Genomic DNA, 20,436 nt, shown 5'->3' on the forward strand with positions numbered 1-20,436 from the left:
TCCCAGGGGCCTGAGCAGACACGCCAAAGTGCCGGTGTGGCTCTCGCACGATGAAATGAAGATCGGCTGGACTTTGGGAACTCCCTGGCCCACCCCTGTCTCTGTTGCGCCGGCCCGTATCCTATGCAAGATCCAGATCTCTTCTGTACGATACCCGCACCCACATGGTTGATTGTTGTTCTTTTTTTGCCATTTTTTTATTTATTTAGAGTGGGGTTCTCTAGCTCTTGAATAGTCAGACAGGATTAGGCGTATCATGGCTGAAAGAACCCCTTGGAAGAGAGTGTGTGGCTTGTAGCTGAACGTTAATTAGGCCGGTGGATGAGTAGAACCATCTGTCTGGGTACCGGTCTCAGAAAGAGGTTTTAGCAAGGAAGATAAGGACTCGGACACAACAGGGATTATGCCAGCCAGCAGCAGTATCTATCAAAATCACGAACAAAGAAAAAGAAAAAGAAAAAGGAAGTCTCCTTTGATGTGCCTGAATGGCGCAAGGTTACAGTGAAGGCTCCTATTTTCACCGCTGGAATGCGCTGGCCGCAATCCCTTCGAGAGAGCTCTGTCGCCATGGTGCTTGCATGGTGTCCACCGAGAGATCCAACGAGCCACTAAATGACCCTTGGCACCCGTTGATGCGGAATGATTTCGTCGTGCAGGGGCCCACAGGCCCATCAATCGTGACAAATCTGCTTATCGGGCCGGTCAATTCTTAACTAAAAGGGACGTGTTGTTCTGGCCAATGGGAGCCCCAAATGATTGATCTGTCAGTTGTATGTGCTCCAGAGGGATCAATATGCGGCCCGAGTACCTGGTATAGCACCTCAGATCCCACGGCCTAGCTCGGCGAGAGGCCTATACGAGCGCAACCTCGCAGCCTCCGCGGTTAGTTCGACGCAAATGCACCGCTACACGCCGGGTGGCGATTTTGGACGCAGCTCGGGGGCCTCTCCACTCCCGAGATCGTCGCCAGAGGGGAAATCATTTGGACCAGCGACGTATGGACGCCATTTGCCGAGGGCTGCATGCACTTGGGGGTTCCGAGAGATGGAACCGATGCCCTTCTGAGGCAACGAACGGGTCCTGGAGCGCCACGTCCTGTGGCTGAGGCCGTCGATCAACGCTTTTGACCGAGAAAGGAGACGATCCTTGCCGTGGATGCCGGATGAAAGGGCGGTTCCCCGCGAGGAGAGCTGAGACACAGCGCCAACGTCCCAGTGGCTTGGACGGAGAGCTTGGATCCAGCCCCGGGGGAACTATTGATTTTTTTGCCACCCGAGACTGGGCCGGAGTCATCTTGTGGACATGGTTCGTGGTTCATCGTAATCAGAATCTTTGCCAGAGACTGGGTCCGGCAGACCGTTGACCGTTCGCTGTCCGCCACATGACCCGTTGGCTCTTTCAGATCCCGAGACCCGCCGCAGCGCTGTCACTAAGGTTGTAGATCTAGATGAGACACGTCTTACACAGGGCCCTCACGTACCCTAAACCCTAAGGTACCCTCGAGTGGTGGGAGGACTAGCCTCGGAGAAACTCAGGGCCACCCCTGGTCCATCCACGACTAGTCAATGCCCTTCAATCCTGCCATTTCCTCCTTCTGGCCAATGGTCGCCGAGTGTTCGTTCACCCTAGACCAAGGAAATGCACTCCATCGGCCCCGATGGAGTGCAGAATCCAATGTAGCCTAAGAAACAAAAGAAATTCCCAAATGCCCATGGGTACGGGCCCCGCTTGGGCTTGATATGCCCCCTTGGCGTACGTACAAAGGAGGGCGGAAAACATAAAAAATAAAGGGGAGAAAAAAAAAAAAGAAGAAGAAGAAGTAAGGACCAATTCGGACCAAAACATTGACCTGCGTCGACCCTTCGGAGAGCCCGGCGCTGACGGCTGGCAGGATGGTAACGGAGAACGCAAATCAGAGTTCTCCGAGCTGCAAGACATGCACGATGTCGATCGATAGCCTTCCATATAGGGTTGACAAATTTCTGTGCAGGGCGGGGTCCCTGGGTTGCCTAACAGTCCCTGTTCACGCCCTACTCGCATGCACTAGTAGTACTACTAAGTATCCTCCGAGCAGGACATCGGTACTAACTACTCGAGCAGGAGCTACAATTAGCCTGTACGTTTGCCGCTCCACCTTCCAGCCTGGCCTCGATCCGCCAACGAGCTTATCGTCATAAAGTCCAAGATTGAGTTTGGACCTATCCAGCGTCCGCAAGAGAGAAGAAGCGGTAAAAAGCCCGATCATAAAGCAACAGCGCAAGCTGCGGGGCGCCAACGGCCGCAAGCTCGGATAAACCGAGACAGTACTTTAAATGATACACCCTGCAGTCCAACCAGGATAACTCACTCAGGCCCTGCTCCAGGAGGACGACAGCCTCGACCTACAGTGGTAGTACTAGTAGTTACTGAATTGAATCTGTTCCCCCGGAAAGGCCGAATCAGAGACGCGGAGAATATGACTGTGTACCCAGTATCAAGGGCAGGGCAGGGGCAGTGTGCCAGGTGTATTTCGTATTGTTACTCGATTGGTAGGGAATACATATCTACTACTGTATGTAGTGGGATGCGGCAGCTGGTGGAGATGCATCCATTCTGACGTGCCCCTCGCCATGACCTTCTCTATGAGTGCAGGTGGGATTTACCTCCTTACCCCAGATCGAGGCAGCGACAGACCTGAAGTCTCCTCTAAATTATACCCCTGCACTCCGTGCACAGAGAGTGGATGTCATATTGAATGGCGTTCAAGGTGGCTGGCTGACCGATGGCTGTCACCTTTCCATGGACGACGGAGACAACCAAAGGCCGGGCCCCAGTTGGGCGAAGAGGACCAGTGTGTCTGATTGTTTTAGGAAAGGATCTCCAACCTGCATTTCCTGGAAACTGGAAAACTGGATCCCTCCAAAATAGCTCTGTGGCGGCAGGCTGATGTTTTCCTGGCCCACTGCGCCTCGTCTTTAGCGAGCTGCAGGGTGCCCCGTTCGAGACGCCTTTCGAATTTCCTGCGGAAGGACGGTGGATCTCCGAGATAACTGGCGAAAGCCTCCTTCCATCAATAAATAAAAAATGACAAAGAAAATGAAAATGAAAATGAAAATGAAAATGAAAATGAAAATGAAAATGAAAATGAAAATGAAAATGAAAATGAAAATGAAAATGAAAATGAAATGAAATGCAAAAAAGAAAGAAACATCGTAATGCGATTGAATAGACTGCAGATCAATAAGGGTGCGCATAAGGCTTTGACTTGATCAAGGGAGGTCGCAATCGTCATGATTTGCTCGCATCGTCTGCCATTCGTATCCTTTTTCACCGCAGATCTCGCGACATCGACGCCGTATTGACTTCTTTACACCATTGACCCAAGGCGGTACAGAGAATTTGACCATGGCTTATGAGTAGATGTTATGTCGCCTTTTTGTCTACCAGTGGGGATTTGGAATCGATGACCCTCGAAGAAAATAAAAGACAATATAATACGTTGTACGATTACACTCGAAGGGTCTGCTGATAGAGTACATCGACCCTTTAATTTAAGTGGAGGTTTTCCGGTTCTCAGCTCGGATTTAGGCAGGGCAGCTCAGCGTGGAGATTTGCAGTCCTCCCAGGTTGTTCCTTCGATCATATCGTGAACACTCATTTGTCAACAGCCGGTAGGGACAGGCAAATGGAAAATGCAAGGATCCAACGCATCCACCTCATTTCATCATGATGTGACAGAGCAGAACAACCTCACGAGGAATTGAGGAGCAGACTTTGGTCACAAGGCCTGCGACCGAGCCTCCAACAGGAAGGTCCCATGAGGATCCATGGAAGGGCTCAAGATTGTCCTCAGTCACGGAGGAATAGAATCAAAAACATTGTCGCCTGCGCCACACCGGAGGCCACATGAGGTGTATGGAGTAGTGCGGCTGAGAAATATGCGAAAGCTCAAACTCCAAGCCATCCACTGTCGGGCCACTATCATCATACCACGAAGTCCCACTTTCGTACGCGCAGATTCGACCTTCAACAATCGACGGAGATATTTTCCGGCAAAGGGAGAGGGGGTCGCGTTTGGCCTCAGGCACAAAATTCGTGCTTTTATACCTGAGGCATTCATAGCCACGTGCAGGACCGTCCTGATCTGGGCTAGTGCCGATTGCGAATCACATGTCGTTACAGAGGGATCGTATTATTACCTGATGTAACGGCCCCCAGGCCCCGAGTGTTGGCTCTACGAGAGCAGTACTGTACCGCGTAAAAACAGTCCCGTGACCGTCGCCGGAACCACGTCGGGCAACCCTTCTGCACGCAGGCAGCGAGCACCGTGGCCGCAGAGAAATTCCGCCTTGTGAGCAAAACTTCCAGGAGCTTGATCCTCATCGGCCTGCAGACACGCCACGATCGAAATTCACCGAGAATCCACTGCCATCGGGTCTGGGTCTCCACTCCAACCAAAAACGCTCCGCTGCATTAGCCCGTCCGCCCACGGCTGATCGCTCTGAATCCGGGCCACACCCACCAAAATCTGTCTTGCTCCGAGTCCAGCTCTGTCAAAGCAGCGGTCGATCTTGTTACAGCACCACCCCTGCCAGCATTGCTCTGTCTGGACCAATCATCGCCCCCTCTTTGTCTTCATTTTCAAGAGATTCCTCCGTGGCTTCCACCCCCAGCCTCCGCGCCAATATCCCATATCCCTGGATTCCCGCCAGGGCACTCCGTTTGTGTGTGCTTTGTCCGAGTGGCGCGTGCGTAATCGACGTGATTGTTGCTCTCTGTGGCTTCCTTCCACGAATCGCTCAGGAGTCCCCAAAAGCACGAGAATTACAGCGGGCCATCTTGACGCCTCGGCCGTCCCCCCCCTCCCCCCTTCCTTCCCTTAACGCCTAATAGTTCGGGCCGGATAGTGTCCTTATTACACGATGGACCCCAATGCCGTCTATCCCGCTGGCTTTCCCGCTCCCACTCAAAGCCCCCCGAACCCAATGGCCTTCTTCCCCCAATATCCCCAGTCCAAGACGCCGGTACAGCCTGGACACCAGCAGCATTCCTTTGGCGCCATCCCACTGCAGCCAGGAGGTCCCACTGGAGCTATGATGCCGTCCGGCTTTCCCCAACAACCATCCAACGGTAAGTGGCCATCCCCTCTCGCTACCCCTTTTTGTTTTTATTAGCCCGCTGCATCTGTCAATCTATCCTGCGGGGTCTCCCTGTTTCTCCCAATGCCTGGAGGGTTATGCAAAACCCTATTTGCCTGCCAGCTGGTTTGCCTGCCAGCTGGCCTAGAAGCCGATCTTCTTGTTTCTCTCCGACACTCGCTGCGTTGCCCTAGAACCCGCTGCAGCTCTGACCGATCTCCCGGTGGATGGTGCCAGCAAGGGCCTTCAACGGTCCCTTGGCAAGCTTGCCCTGGGGCGTTGCGATTTGCCCACGGTCGTCCTACATCGCTGAGATTCCAGTCGGCACAGTTTTACTTGCTTGGTTGATAGACGTGGATCTGACCGCTCATTGTGATAGCAGGCCCTATGGACAGTTTCTCGGTGCCGTTCACCCAAGCCCCGGTCCCTGCAGGCATGAATCACTTACAGCCTAGCACCGCTACGAACACCCCCTCCACAGTCGCACAAACATTCTCCCAGAACATGGCTTCTCTGTCAGCAAACAACATGCTCCCGAACCAACAAAAGCCTCCCCAAATGAATCCGCACATGAACCCTCAGATGAATCCCCAAATGAACCCACAAATGAACCCGCAAATGAATCCGCAGATGAATCCGCAGATGCAGCAAGTGCCCCAGGTGAACAACTCGCCCCATGGAACGCAGCCCGGTACCCCAGCCCACGCACAAGGTCAAGGTCCGGCGCAGCCTTCAGCTCCGACTCAAACACCGGGCTCAGGTCAAGGTCAGGCTCAACCTCAAAGTCCAGCTCAGGCACAGGTACAAGCTCAGGCAGCAGCTCGGGAAAAGGCGCGTGTCACCACGCTTCTTGACATCAACTCGACCTTGTTGCAGGAAGTGTTGAATCTTCAATCTGCTGGGAAGGCAGGTATGGCGGCAAATGCGGAGGCCAATGCTTCTGGGGAACCAGGATCCGACGCGAACAAGCCTCCCGGGCAGAAACCAAGTCCCGAATACATCGAGTGCATGCGGCGGCTACAAGCCAATCTGGCATACCTGGCGACGATCGCTGATCGGGCCAAGAAGGCGAGCGGCGTGACTCCTCAGGCTCCGGCGATTATGACACCGCCATCCAACGTCCCGGCCGTCAAAGAATTGTACGCCAAGTTGAACGAGTTGTTCCCGTCATCTGGCAAAGCCTCGACTCCCCAAAAGCTCAGCCCCGGCACGATGCAAGGAAACGGCGGACCTAGTCCCTCGGAATCCGTGGCTTGAATCGAGAATTTTGTGTTATCCCTGCTGATCTCGATTCTTGGTTTCTTTTTGGTTTCGCGGCGGGTCAGCTCAAACCCCCGCGTCGACGATCTCCAATCTCTCCGTTCGTCCCTCTCTCTCCCCCCGATCTCTCGGTCCACCAGGGGACAGGGGTTTGGAATCCCCCGTTTCCCATCGATCGGTCTCAGACGGCGCCTCCCGTCGCCGGCCCGCCGTGCTTCTATGCCACTGGATGAGCGGCTCGTGCAGTACTGATGGAGAGGGCTGCGTGACCTTCGTCACCCCTCACCAGGCCTGGTCATCCGGGCACACGGCGCATCGTGATGGCGAGGAAAGTCGGTCATTCTGCAGGCGCACCCTGCATGTCCTTGAGGTCTACGCCGTGCGTGTATTCCATGTAATTTGAATGATGCCATTTGATCCTGCTTCATATCTTGGGATCTTGTGTATCAGCGACTCCTAGAATAATCCAGTCATCTACAATCTCGCGAGCTTGTCTATCGTTCCAGTCCCACATTATTAGTGCCCGAGGATCAGGGCTTCACACTAGTAGCTCTACTCGTAACTCGTTCATCGCATGAGCATGTCATGCTGGATCCTACATACCAAAGTATCTAATAGGACGGTCGGTAAATATAGATCGGCGCCAGCGCGTGGCCTGGTTTCATCAGGAAAGGCACGCGGATGTCATGCGGCGGCCCTGGGCGTCGGCGGCCAATGACAACGCTTTTCTCTCCACTCCGCCTCGTCCATCTCTTCGACCTTCCACCGCGTATGTCTTTGTTGCTGGCCTGCCGACGGAGCCTACCTACTTCTGTTTCTGTCTCGGCCTCCGTCTCTCCCTTTTCGTCGCGCCCCCTCGAGCTGCCTGGGCATTGCTATCCTGCGCGACACCTCCCGTTCTTACTTGACCCGCCCAACTCTCACCGAGCTGTCCATCGGTACCTTCATCTCAATCGTCGACCCTTCTGCCGACCAGTCCGCGCCATGGATGCAGACAGGGACCTTAATGCGAAGCGCAAGCGCAGCGCGGTCGCCATTGGTGCGGAACGCCCGACCAAGCACCTGAAGCCGGAAGGATCGATTCTGACACCCGGCGACGCAACGCCGGCGAATGGAACCGTCTACGATATCAATACCAATCACGAGATCGACGAGGAGGAAGATGCAGGTCGCATGCTGCCTCTCGGTACTGCACAGGCGGATTCGCCCGAGTGGCAAGCAACTATCGAGGAAGTGGTGAAGAGTGTGGTCTCCATCCACTTCTGCCAGACCTGCTCCTTCGATACGGATCTGTCGATGAGCAGCCAGGCCACTGGCTTCGTCGTCGATGCGGAGCGAGGTTATATTTTGACCAACCGCCATGTTGTAGGTGCGGGTCCCTTCTGGGGTTACTGCATCTTCGACAACCACGAAGAAGTAAGCATCTCCGTCACAAGGAGCCTTGACACGGGCAGACCAGTCGAGTGCAAGAACCCACTGACGTATCTAGTGCGATGTCCGTCCCGTATACCGTGATCCCGTCCATGATTTCGGCATTCTCCAGTTCAATCCAAAGGATATCAAATACATGAAACTCACCGAGCTCAAGCTCCAGCCCGACGCTGCTCGAGTGGGTGCGGAAATCCGGGTCGTCGGTAACGATGCCGGTGAAAAGCTGAGCATTCTCTCCGGTGTGATCAGTCGACTCGATCGCAATGCGCCAGACTATGGTGAGGGCTACTGTGATTTCAATACAAACTACATTCAGGCTGCAGCGGCCGCCAGTGGTGGTAGTTCAGGCAGTCCGGTGATCAATATCGATGGGTACGCAGTGGCACTACAAGCAGGCGGCCGTGCAGACGGTGCTGCGACAGACTATTTCTTGCCTTTGAACCGCCCACTACGTGCCTTGGAATGCATTCGCCAAAACAAGCCCGTCACTCGAGGCACCATTCAAACCCAGTGGATCCTCAGACCCTTCGATGAGTGCCGCCGGCTTGGTCTCACTCCCGAATGGGAGGCGGCCGTCCGCAAGGCAGCGCCTGCTGAAACCAACATGCTCGCAGCTGAGATTATCCTGCCAGAAGGCCCTGCGGATGGCAAGGTACAAGAAGGAGATGTACTATTGCAGGTCAACGGCCAGCTCTTGACTCAATTCGTTCGTCTTGATGACATTCTGGACTCCAGCGTTGGTCAGACGGTGCGCCTGCTGGTCCAGCGTGAAGGGCAAGACCTCGAAGTCGAGTGTGAAGTCGGTGATCTCCATGCTATCACTCCGGATCGATTTGTGACAGTTGCCGGTGGTACTTTCCATGACCTGTCATATCAGCAAGCCCGGCTCTATGCCATCGCTACCCGTGGTGTGTATGTCTGCGAAGCAGCTGGCTCTTTTAAGCTTGAAAACACACTGGCCGGTTGGATCATTGATTCGGTCGACCAACGACCCACTCGGAACCTCGATGAGTTCGTGGAGGTAATGAAAACCATTCCTGATCGCTCACGAGTTGTCATCTCCTATCGTCATATTCGGGATCTGCATTCCAAGTGCACTAGCATCATCTATGTCGACCGTCACTGGCATCCAAACATGCGCTTGGCTGTCCGAAACGATGACACTGGTATCTGGGATTTTTCGGATCTCGCCAAGCCCATCCCGGCAGTGAAGCCTGTCCCTCGCAAGGCCGACTTCATTCAACTGGACGGCGTTAGCCAGCCCGCGGCGGCAGACATCGTGCGCAGTTTCGTACGAGTATCGTGCACCATGCCTCTGAAACTGGACGGCTACCCTCAAGCTAAGAAAACCGGATATGGCCTGGTTATTGACGCCGAGAAGGGCCTGGTTGTTGTCTCTCGGGCCATCGTACCCTACGATCTGTGCGATATCAACATCACTGTCGCCGATTCTGTTATCCTCGCCGCCAAGGTTGTTTTCCTGCATCCTTTGCAAAACTACACCATTATCCAATATGACCCCAATCTTGTGCAGGCCCCTGTGCAGAGTGCTCGCCTCAGCACGGAGTACATCAAGCAGGGTCAGGACACCATTTTTGTCGGTTTCAACCAGAATCTCCGCATCGTCGTGGCCAAGACTGCAGTCACTGATATCACAACTGTTTCGATTCCCGCCAACGCGGCTGCTCCTCGGTACCGAGCAATCAATTTAGACGCCATTACCGTGGACACTGGGCTTAGTGGGCAGTGTACGAATGGTGTTTTGATTGGTGAGGATGGAGTGGTGCAAGCGCTGTGGCTCAACTATCTTGGTGAGCGCGCTCCCAGCTCTCACAAGGACGTCGAGTACCACCTGGGTTTCGCCACACCGTCTCTCCTCCCTGTTACGTCCAAAATTCAACAAGGCGAGGTACCCAAGCTCCGCATCCTAAACATGGAGAGCTACGTTGTGCAGATGAGCCAGGCTCGCATAATGGGTGTTTCGGAGGAATGGATCGAAAAGGTGGCGCAGGGCAATCCTTCGCGCCACCAGCTTTTCATGGTCCGCAAGGTTGACTGCCCTCCGGCCAACTTCACCTCTGATGTCGATGGTTTCCAAGAAGCCGATATCATTCTCACTCTGGACGGCCAGCTCATCACCCGCGTCTCGGAGCTGGACATCATGTATGAGAAGGAATTCCTGGATGCTTTAATTGTTCGTGATGGCAAGGAGATGCACATCCGGGTTCCGACCGTTCCAACTGAGGATCTTGAAACCGATCGTGCTGTTGTCTTCTGTGGAGCTGTTCTTCAAAAGCCTCACCATGCTGTGCGGCAGCAGATTTCTAAGCTCCATAGCGAGATCTACGTGAGCGCAAGAGTAAGTTAATCGGGCGTGCTATTCCTTTTATTGATTCTGACATAACATCTCTTCAGAGCCGCGGTTCGCCCGCTTACCACTATGGCCTTGCTCCCACCAACTTCCTGACGGCCGTCAACGGTGTTCCTACACCCAACCTGGACGCCTTTGTCGAGCAAGTGCACAAGATTCCGGATAACACATATTTCCGTCTGCGTGCCGTCACCTTCGACGATGTTCCTTGGGTGGTCTCGATGAAGAAAAACGACCACTATGTGAGTGCCACCTTCCCCCAGTGGCCATTTGACCGACTATATTTGCGGCATTGATATTAACTGTCTCAGTTCCCCATGTCCGAATATATCAAAGACACTTCTGTTGAGGCCGGCTGGCGCACTGTCTCCCACGACAAGTGTGCTGACACGCAGGGTGCGGCTGCCGACTCTGTGAATCTCAACCCGGATGCGATGGATGAGGTTATAGAGGGTGGCGCGAGCGATCTCGAGCCCGACCTGATGTGATTTTTCGATAGAAGCATTCGTGGATGTCTTGGGGTATGCCTTCGTGAACAACTTCGTGTTATCTTGTACAATATTCGATATAGAGGGTGCACGGCCAGGCAGGTTTTATTTGTGGGTTAGGTTTCTTGTACATGGAGTACATATTCTGGATCAAGCGCGCAGCCTGTGAAAAAACACTGAAATGGAATCAAAAGCCATGACAACTTTCTCTCTCTCTTTTTTTTCTTACTTTCTTTATTTCTTATTTTAGTTATTTAATTAGATTTTGTTTTTTTGGTCATTGGACTAGATTTGTTTTGACACCGATAATTATGGTTCTCTTGTCCCATACATTGGATACATATACAAACGATGCGAGATGTGATATATTGCGTTATACTGATCGTGGAAGTTCACGAGTGCATCAGAATTTATGTTTGAAAGACCGTGGTATGTATAGTAATTTCGAGTTTCCCGCTCAGTTCATTGAAATATATCGTTTCATGGCAGCGATACATTATGCGGCCAAGCAAGCCTAAGCCTAGGCCTATTGTAAGAAGACGGCGCCAGGCACATGACGACCATTTACAAGAAGAACTGTCCTGAGAGACCGAAAATCGCATATAAAAAGAAAAAAAAAAGGAAGAACGACGAATGAAGGGTTCGGAAATAGAAGTTGGTAAAAAAGCAAAAAAAGCAAAAAAAGCAAAAAGAAATGCATCATCCGTGAATCGAACACGGGCCTCGTCGATGGCAACGACGAATTCTACCACTAGACCAATGATGCTAGTTGATATCAAAAGGCCCCTTTTAATAATATGAGCTTATGTCAAGCCCAACGTAATTGACATCAGTAAGCCTCACCTGTCTTCGTTGCCCGCAAAGCTGCTAGTGTCCAAGCCCGTTATCGACACAATGGGCAATGATATGGTAATCTTGACATTCCAGTTGCACGGCGCACTACACTAGAAAGTCGAAATCAATTCAAACATCGCAATACAGTGTCATGCATCAAATAAATGCTTCATATGCTTCTGCTGCCCAGCGCAGGGTAATGGGAACTGATAAGAGCATTAAGATTACAAAACCAAAAAAAAGCCCACAAAACTAGGCCGCCCGAGCTCCAGTAACGCCGTTAACCACCGCCGAACTACGCCACGGCTGCTGGTGCTATGAAAATGCCTCGAATGAAGTGGGTATTGTCACACGCGGGGCAGCTGCTTAGGTCTGGAAGGACCAGCCGCCGTTGAGACGTAGACGTTGACGCTCCGCGCGATCTTTGCGAATCTCTTCCTGGGTAAGTCCATCTGGACCGGACCAGTTGGCACTGCTGGTACGCTCACGGTATTTCTTGATCTTTTTGTCCGCCTTGAAGGTCTCCTCCAGAGAAAATGGCGCGATAGGACCGAAAATCGAATCGGCCTCCATCCGATCTTGCTCCACCAACAGGTCATGCAGTTCCTTTGCCTGTGCCCACTTAGGAACAGGGAACATCTCGGAGTCTGAGTCGTCTTCGTCACTATCTGTATCAATCTCAGGAAGGTGAATGCTGTCGCCGCTTGGGTATTTCGGCGGTGACTTGACTGGAGGCTGGGCCTGGGTTCGCTGAACCGAGCCAGGCACAGCTGGCTTGTGCGCATTGGCAGGAGGTGCACCTTGGCTTGGCTCGGCGAAGGGGATCTTCCCGTTTGCATATTGATACATGTTCACGGGAGGAGCAGGGCGTGAGGCTTGGCCGGGTTTGAAGATGCCCGATCCCGTGGCAGAATTTGGAGGCTAAAGAAGAAACAAAAAATAAGCCTTTGAAGGAGAAAGAAGTCATTCTGAAAAGAACAGGACATACCTGTGGTTTGCTCGACACACGCTTAGGTGGCCCCATTGGAGCTCGAATGGATGTCCTGGAACCATGCTCATCCTCACCTTTACTCCACTTGTCTCCGACGGTAGAGTGCACGTTGCTGATCTTCTTGACTGGTGGCCGATTCATAGCATCGTCATTCATTGGCCTTTTGGGCGGTCTTGCAGGGTTAGGGGGAGGCGGGTTGATCCGTCCATAATGTTGCGCCGGGCCCGCGCGAGACGGTGGCCTTGTGGCTCCAAGGTCACTTTTCTGGGATTGCAATGGTGCTTTCTCATGCTGTAGCACGGGGCGCTGAAGTTTGTTAGTAGGAACTCCATGTGGTATTGTAATAGGGCATCTTACCTCATGGGTGGTCTGTTGGCTAGCTGGGCGTCCTTGTCGCTGAGCGTTTGCCTCTCTCCGTCTTTCAATCTCTGCTCTATGAGACTCCTCTTGAGCCGAGAGCTCTCGGTGCCCCCGCTCTGCCTCAGCACGACTTTCGACACGACTTTCAGGACGGCTGCGCAGCTCCTGGCGCTTTGCCTCATCCTGCTGTCGCTTGCGCTCTTGCTCCCGTTTGCGTTCACTGGCCAGCTGAGCTTTCCGCTGTGCCTGTGTTTGACTGGAGGTACTACTTTTGAGACTGCTTGCAGAAGAAGCCGTTTGAAGCGACTGGTTGCTGCCTTTCTTTTTCAAAGTCGGCTGCTTCGACACGGAAGGAGCTGGGGCACTTGTTTCCTGCACACTCGAAGAGACAGAAGATGCCATAGGAATTTGACGGGAAGACATAGTACTCCCCACACGAATCGACACAGGCCGAGGTTCAGGCTTTTGCACGGGATCGCGAGACGGTGGCTTGGGACGGCGATCAACTTGCTTTGGCTGGGGAATGCCATATCTCGAAGTGGCATGGGTCGATTCTGGCTCACGCGACGGCTGTCGCTGTGGCTGCGTGGACTTCTGCATCGAGCGGTCCTCTGGCTCGACAGACGATTTATCCTGAGCTACCTTAAGCTGCATCGCCCGCAATCCTTCTTGTTCTCTAGCCTTCTCCTGTCGGATCTCTTCCTGTCGGATCTCTTCCTGTCGGATCTCTTCCTGCCGGATCTCTTCCTGCCGGATCTCTTCCTGCCGGATCTCTTCCTGCCGGATCTCCTCCTGTCGGATCTCTTCTTGGCGTGCCTCTTCTTCCCGTTGGCGGTCTTCTCGTTCCTTTTGCTGACGCTTCTCCTCCTTTTCAGTCGAGCTTCGAGTCCGACGGCCTTCTTGCCGGATGGGACTGGAGATGTGGCGCGACTGAGGACCATGCCGATCCTCATTGTCATCGATGTCGACGCTCATTCGGTCCTGAGATTGGACACCAGGCTGCCCAACAGATGCGTTATAAGCCATTGATGGACTGCCTGTGCTGGTGAATAATCCTTTGGCAGATTTCATCATTGAATGCAATTTTAATTTGGAAGCACTCAAAGGACCATCGAAGCGTCTTGGAGACCCAGTAGGCGTTGTAGAAGCATAAGGTGCAATGACAGATGTAGATGCGCTCTGCTGATGGCCTTGTGGGCGAGGAGAAGAAAATATGGAAGCTGAGGATTTCGGTCGTTCGGGTTCCGTAGAGTGTTGCTCTTTGGTGGCTGGCGTGCCTTTCTTACTGATGGGTTGGTCCTTTTCAGTGTCGAAAAGCTTCTCCATGACGTCTGTGGTTTTGCCCTTTGTAGGATTTGGCCGGTAAGGTGAGCTCGGTGGCTTGATCCAGTCGTCATCAGCTACAGCTGGCCCTGGAGCAGGTGTCCCCTTGGCCTTCTGGCCCCAAGAGTCGGGTCTTGATGCAGCCTTGGTGGCTGGCAGCTCTGGATAAGCGATTTGTCCGATCGATATTCCCGCTGTCGCAGAAATAGACTTATTGGGACGGGCCTGGGGTTTACCAAGCATGCTGATTCTCTCGTGGAGGCTTTGTGTTGAATTCTTGATATGCAACCTGCTGGCCTGCTCTGTATCTGCGTTGTCATCGGATCGCTTCTCACCGTCACCTGCATTATCGTCCGATGTAGGCTGCGCAACTTTAAGAGAAGCAGGCTGCTTGCCCAAATAGTTGGAATTTCTCTTGTTGCTGAGTTTTGCAAGATCAATGTGACTGGTGCGAGAGATCCGTGTGCCTCCCATGCTCTTCTTGGTGAGAGGCTCTCGGGCTGGGAGAGAGGCAAAACTCAGGCTACTCTTTCGAACAGGGAGTCGTTCTGGTGTAGAGCCATCAGAGGGCGATCCAATGTCATCAAAATTGTCGTCGAGCATGGTTTCTTCCTTGGCCAGATCTTGCATTTCCGCGTCATGCATTTGAGGCTCTTCCGTCTGAGGGGGTTGGGCAGCCTGGACCGTCTCTGTTGTCGCTTGAGAATTTGAAGCATTTTGTTTGTTGGAAATTTCCTGCGCGGCTGGCTTTTTCCGCTGGTCTTGTGTGGCAATCTTTGATTTCGGCAGCGGGCTAGGCTTGCCCTGAGGTTGAACCTTTGGAGTTGTGCTCAGTTCAGGAGACGGCTCCTTCGGTGCAGCCATCGCAGGGCGTACAGTGCGATCCTGCGTCGGTGTCGGGACTATGTTCATCGGTTCAACTGTTTCTCCACGGGCACGAACATTTTCCTGTGCGGAGTGGAAGGAGTCCTCTGTCGTTCGTTGACTCATTGAAAGGACATGTCGAGTATTCGGCCCTATCGGCTCATCCGCCTCGAATGGTTGTGTTGCCGTCTGTGATTCGGGTTGCGTAGCGGTCAAAACCATCTCGTCTTCGTCACCACCCTCCATTCCATGATAACCTGAGTCGGTGTTGTATTTCTCGAAAGAATTTAGGTTTTGGCTGAGGTCTGGGTATTGGGGTTGCGATGAAGTCTCTGCCTCCTTGATGCGGGGGGCATCGTTTTCCGTTGACGTCGTAGACCTCGAGATGACACGGTGAATAAAGGGACTGGGGCTCACGGCCTTGTTTTCGACTTGCTTGTGTGCGGATGAAAAGATTTCACTCAGTGGCTGTTTCCCCGGCGTTAGTATCAGCGATGATCACGACACGTCTAACTGGTCCACAGTAAACTTACCACCCGGTCATCGTCCACATTTCGTTTGCGAGTAGTACGAGGAGTCTTGCCTCTCATTTTACCAGGTGTCTTGAAAACGTCTGTAAAGCTCCTGTACTATAGGTCAGTAACAAGCCTGGCACCCGCTTTTGGCGAAGGGGCGCGACTCACGCTTGGCCTTTGGAGAAGATCTCGGCCATATGTTCGTTCAGCCAATCCAGTTCATGGCGAACAGGGTATTCCACCTCCTCCATCTCTTGATCGACCAATTCCGCGACATTTTCTTTTTCTGCAGCGATCCAGGCGGCAGAGCCGATGGGCTTTTGTGCCCTCGCGCCAGCCGCAGCCATGATGTAAACAAACGCGTGGTGCGGGCCTGGGTCAAGGGAGTCGGGGGCGGGGTAAAAACGTTGATAGAGCTTCAGCACGCGACAGCGGTCTAGCGTTGAACCATCAAGGCCAGTCTCGGGAATTCGGAGAGTCGATTGCGATGGTGGGTTGTCGAGTCGAATGGCGTCGGGAATGAAAGACGTGCGTAAACAACAGACAGCCCGATTGGGGAAGAAGCGGGTCGGTCACGTGAACACGCCTCCTCGCCGACTGAAGCTCCCACTCCAAGATGCTTCTCAACTATGATAGTATACAACTACTAGTACAATGACATCAGGAGGCGGTAATGGTATCGAAGTGACCATTGGGATTTTATTCCTCGGCTCGTCCATCACAATGGTATTGATTCATTAAATACCAGAGCCAACCACCAACGGTTTATTAGTATGCCGTTGGTAGGTGTCCGACTTTCGCATACTATCACAATACTGCCACTGGATGCCGCAGTCTCTAGTATCGTACAAGGTACTTTTGGAACTTAGGCATCTAGCGATCCTATATTGTTTCTTAATACTCTAATGCCTAGTATAGTGAACGGACACAAAAGTGTCCCAAAAGCTACAGCTCGCTCTTCTTGGTTGAAATCTTCATTCGATGCAGACTGCTGTCAATTCCACATACTTCAAAAAGGTTGCACAAAATGATGCGACTGCGAAAGCTTAGAATACCATCAGTTCTTGGATAACAACTTGACGATATTCTTGCTTACGCCATCCCCAGGGGTACTCAGAGACGCCCTACTTGAACCCTTTCTTGGCTGAGGCATCTCAAACACTACCATAGGGGTATTAGTACTGCCTGCTCTATCCATGATACCGCTCTGGCCGCCCACGGGTGATGAAGGAGGGTAGCGGAAACGACGGCGAGGGGAAATTGGCGAGGGCATCACCAGGCAGGTGCCACCCTTCACGAGGTTTCTTCCCCAGACCGGACCGACCTGCTGCCGATGCCTTACCCCCATCTCCATTTCCAACCATTCGAGTTGATTCCCAATTGCACAAGTCGGAGCTACTCACATTCACATTTCCCCAGTCCTAAACTCACTGTTACTTCCCCGTGGCTGTCTCTATCAGATTTCCTCAACCTCTCCCAAAGCTTCCCCAACTGATATCGAACCTAAGCCAACGCCTTCAAAGCTCACAATGGCGGAGCTACTGGGTCTTCTGGCAGAGGCATCCCGCCTTCACTCAGGCATGAAGTGCTGGCTGGTCCAGGAACGAGCCCATCGAGGCTCATCTCACGATGTTTTCAGGATCGAGTTTTCTGATTCAACGCAATGGGCCATGCGGGTATGTCGAGGGCCCCATGACTGGCCAGCAGAGCTTCGCGCGGTAAAGACACTGGATCAAATTAAACATCGCCATCCGAGAATCCGTGCTCCCCAGGTCCACGGAACGAAACACCCGGTCTGGTTCATGGAATGGATTGAGGGCTCGCCAATGGAGAGCTGGAGTCGAGAGCTCTCCCAGAGAGCCCGGCAGGGATTCCTCGACGACATGGCAGACTTTCTTCTGCAGCTCTGGTCGACACCCGCTCCTGTACCTACATACCCCACGCCAGTTACACCATACTCGGCATGGCTGACGGACAGCATCGACCGAGGACTTCGGCGGACTTTGTCTGGAGATGCACGATGGGGCGATGCCATGGATTATCTCATCATGAGATCGATGGTAGCTTACTACTCCATCGCGGTGGACGAATACACTCAGATCGGAATTGCCCATGGGGATTTGAGTACCCACAACATCATGGTGGACAGCAGCCTTCGCGTGACTGGGTAAGCTTAATTTGGTTCTGTTTCCTTTCTTCCTGTGCTATGTTGATATGCTGATGTCGCTTTAGTGTGATTGACTGGGATTGGCTTTACCTTGCGCCATTGCCGGCCGTGATTCATCATCCGTGGTTCATTGCCGATGTGCCGGGGTGGAAAAAGGACTGGAATCATGATGGGCAGACATTTGAATGGGACCGTGAATATCTGGAGCGTGCGATCAAAAAAAGGAACGGGAAGGAAGACTGGGCACGACCGTGTCGACCTTACTCCACGGATCGAAGGACCGTCTGTTCTTCCAGTCGGCAATCACCATGGAAGGAATCCATGAGCAATTTGTGGAGATGCACTGTGCGCGGACTGATAACAACCTGGAAGTCGCTGAAAAGCAGCTTCAAATTGTCCTTTCGAAACATCCCAGATATGCAGACTTGACAGGTGTGCAGCGGATCCGCCAGATGTTGAAGGAAGGGTGAACTAGCCCAGCCTTGGAACCAGGAAGACTCACCCGACTTAATTCCCTTATAGAGTTGGACGGTTCTATGAAGAAGCGAGAGGAGTGGATCAGAGGAGTATTTTCGTAGTATTCCACAGACTTTAGCATAGTCGCCCGTATCACCCAGAATGAATGCTTTCGAATATGACCATGCACGATTGATCTGTCTATCAAGTGTGACGAGTTTGGAGGTGGATGTACATTTCCAGTTGGCAGGTAGAACCTGCTTTAGTAGGTAGTTGACATCATCCGCGTCAGGTTGGCCGGGCTTGGCACGCACATGATAGTCCGCGGCGCAAACCAAAATAAACCTGTCGTTATCTGCCTTCTCCTCCCACACTCCCCTCGCCTGCTGCAAACACCCTTCTCCTTTCCCCAATCTGATCCTTCTTGATCTCTCGCACGGCTCCGATATTCCGCCATGGCCGACTCTGGTGATGTGAGCTACCCCAACACGGGCAGTAAGGTACGAAATCAAATAAGCCGACTCCTCCCGACTCTTGCTACAGAATGATGCTGACCAGCGTGTTTACTGCAGTGATCAAACCATCCCCGAGCTTCTCCCCCTTCCAAGCTTTTCCCGCCGTTGAGAATGTTTACCACTGACCCTGGGTGTTGATGGGTTCAGGCATTCGCGATGTCGTGACCAACGGTCATGGCGTTCGTGGGAAAGGGGGCTTGTACCGAGCAAAACAGTCAGCTAACATCACTTTCTTCTAGGCCCTGTTGTCGATAGCGTCAAGTCTGAAGCTTCCAAGACCAGCGGAGAGCTCCGCGACCTGAAGAACTCACGTGTTACTCCTTCGACCACCACCGAAAATGGACAACCCTTGACCCGTATGTACTGGCCGGGACTCATCCCAGTTTCACGCCAAACAAGCTCCCCGACCTCGATACTAACTTCTATACAGACTACCACTCCCTCCTCTATAGCCTCCTGAGCGTGAGTGAATTCAACTCTCCCTATTTTTGTCGATGTGATGAATGAACGCTTCAGATTGCTAACCCCTCCTTTGGGTGTACAGTGGGAGCAGCCCCGCGCGACCGCGGTGTCTTATGCCAGTGTTGTCGGATTCATCTTCGCCGCCCGCTATCTGCCCCTCCTTCGCTGGGCCTTCAAGTTCCTGTACATGTCGTTGGGATGTGAGTTGGTCGCGTGATCAGTTGCCTCGAGCCGTGGACTAATTTCGTGCTACAGTGACCGCTGCTGTCGAGATTGCCGGCCACCTGATCCTCAAGCAAGGCATTGCTAGCTCTTTCCGCCCCCGTCGTTACTACACCATCCCTAAGGAAACCCACGAGGCCGTCCTTGAAGACCTCTCTCAGCTGCTTGACTTCTTCCTGATCGAGTTCCAGCGAATTCTGTTTGCCGAAAATGTCGTTCACACTGTTGCTGTATGTCAACCCTCCCCACTTATGGTAATGCACGAAATGGATACTGATTATTTTTAGGCCTTTACTGCCGCCTTCACCGGCTACTGGATGATCCGCTTCGTTCCCCTCTGGGGACTCGCCGTGATCTCCGTCACTATTGCCTACTTCGGTCCTCTGGTCTACATCAGCAACCGCGAGATCATCGATGAGCAGATCGATAACCTCCAGGCCATCATCAGCTCTCAGACCAACCAGCTGAAGGATCTCGCTGGCGAGCGGACCTCTCACGCGACTGGCCTGATGAAGCAATATGTCGGTGACTACAGCTCCAAGGCCCAGGAATACATTGGCCGCCGGTCTGCTTCGCCTGAGATGTCCAAGACCAAGCTGGTTTCGCCCATCGTGAAGGGCGACGCAAACCCTGAGCCCGTAATCAAGACCGAGGACTTCCCCGAGGCCCCCAAGGTTGAGCCCGCGTCGGAGCCCGTCTCTCAGCCCGTCGAGTCGGTTGAGCAGGAGCGTGAGCCTCTCCTGGCGGCTTAGATGGGCCAGATCAAGGTGTCACCAGGACACACTACCCTGATGACTGCCAACGATCGACAATCGATTCAACGAGGATAGTATGGCCTTTTATTCACACTATTGATTCTCAGCGGATTATGTTTCATGGCTCGCACGATTCGTGATGAGGCTTTCCATACTGTTGTCTAATGGTACATTTTGGACGGAACATTGCGCCTTTGATACGCAATCCTCGCGCCAGTGACGAAAACTACGTGGGACGTTTTTTGGATGACCGATTGATTTCATGTCTCCTGTGGTCCTTTTTTTTTTTACGCACATCGCCTATT

The 20,436-nt window shown here is 52.9% G+C and overlaps 5 protein-coding genes across 5 annotated transcripts; 4 read left to right on the forward strand and 1 right to left on the reverse strand.

The window, feature by feature from the left end:
• Positions 1-4,901: 4,901 nt before the first annotated feature.
• N7532_012063 (uncharacterized protein) lies at positions 4,902-6,374 on the forward strand (the record flags this gene model as incomplete). Its single annotated transcript, XM_056624554.1, has 3 exons — positions 4,902-5,109; positions 5,497-5,808; positions 5,938-6,374. The coding sequence occupies 3 exons, from the start codon at positions 4,902-4,904 to the stop codon at positions 6,372-6,374; spliced, it is 957 nt and encodes a 318-aa protein (XP_056469542.1).
• Positions 6,375-7,361: 987 nt separating this feature from the next.
• On the forward strand, positions 7,362-10,667 carry N7532_012064 (putative nuclear serine protease HtrA2/Nma111; the record flags this gene model as incomplete). The annotated part of the gene is made up of 4 exons (XM_056624555.1): positions 7,362-7,793; positions 7,867-10,167; positions 10,224-10,421; positions 10,491-10,667. 4 exons carry the CDS (start codon positions 7,362-7,364, stop codon positions 10,665-10,667), a joined length of 3,108 nt encoding a protein of 1,035 aa, XP_056469543.1.
• Positions 10,668-11,867: 1,200 nt separating this feature from the next.
• Positions 11,868-15,901, reverse strand: N7532_012065 (uncharacterized protein; the record flags this gene model as incomplete). Its single annotated transcript, XM_056624556.1, has 5 exons — positions 11,868-12,422; positions 12,490-12,798; positions 12,850-15,507; positions 15,573-15,663; positions 15,723-15,901. The coding sequence occupies 5 exons, from the start codon at positions 15,899-15,901 to the stop codon at positions 11,868-11,870; spliced, it is 3,792 nt and encodes a 1,263-aa protein (XP_056469544.1).
• A 1,182-nt stretch (positions 15,902-17,083) lies between these two features.
• On the forward strand, positions 17,084-18,191 carry N7532_012066 (phosphotransferase family protein; the record flags this gene model as incomplete). Its single annotated transcript, XM_056624557.1, has 3 exons — positions 17,084-17,721; positions 17,787-17,929; positions 18,094-18,191. 3 exons carry the CDS (start codon positions 17,084-17,086, stop codon positions 18,189-18,191), a joined length of 879 nt encoding a protein of 292 aa, XP_056469545.1.
• Positions 18,192-18,632: 441 nt separating this feature from the next.
• N7532_012067 (uncharacterized protein) lies at positions 18,633-20,128 on the forward strand (the record flags this gene model as incomplete). The annotated part of the gene is made up of 6 exons (XM_056624558.1): positions 18,633-18,672; positions 18,932-19,048; positions 19,123-19,154; positions 19,237-19,354; positions 19,410-19,606; positions 19,664-20,128. 6 exons carry the CDS (start codon positions 18,633-18,635, stop codon positions 20,126-20,128), a joined length of 969 nt encoding a protein of 322 aa, XP_056469546.1.
• Positions 20,129-20,436: the final 308 nt, after the last annotated feature.

Source organism: Penicillium argentinense (assembly GCF_028826775.1).
Source record: "Penicillium argentinense strain IBT 30761 chromosome Unknown utg000011l_segment0_segment0, whole genome shotgun sequence".
Taxonomy (NCBI): Eukaryota; Fungi; Ascomycota; class Eurotiomycetes; order Eurotiales; family Aspergillaceae; genus Penicillium; species Penicillium argentinense.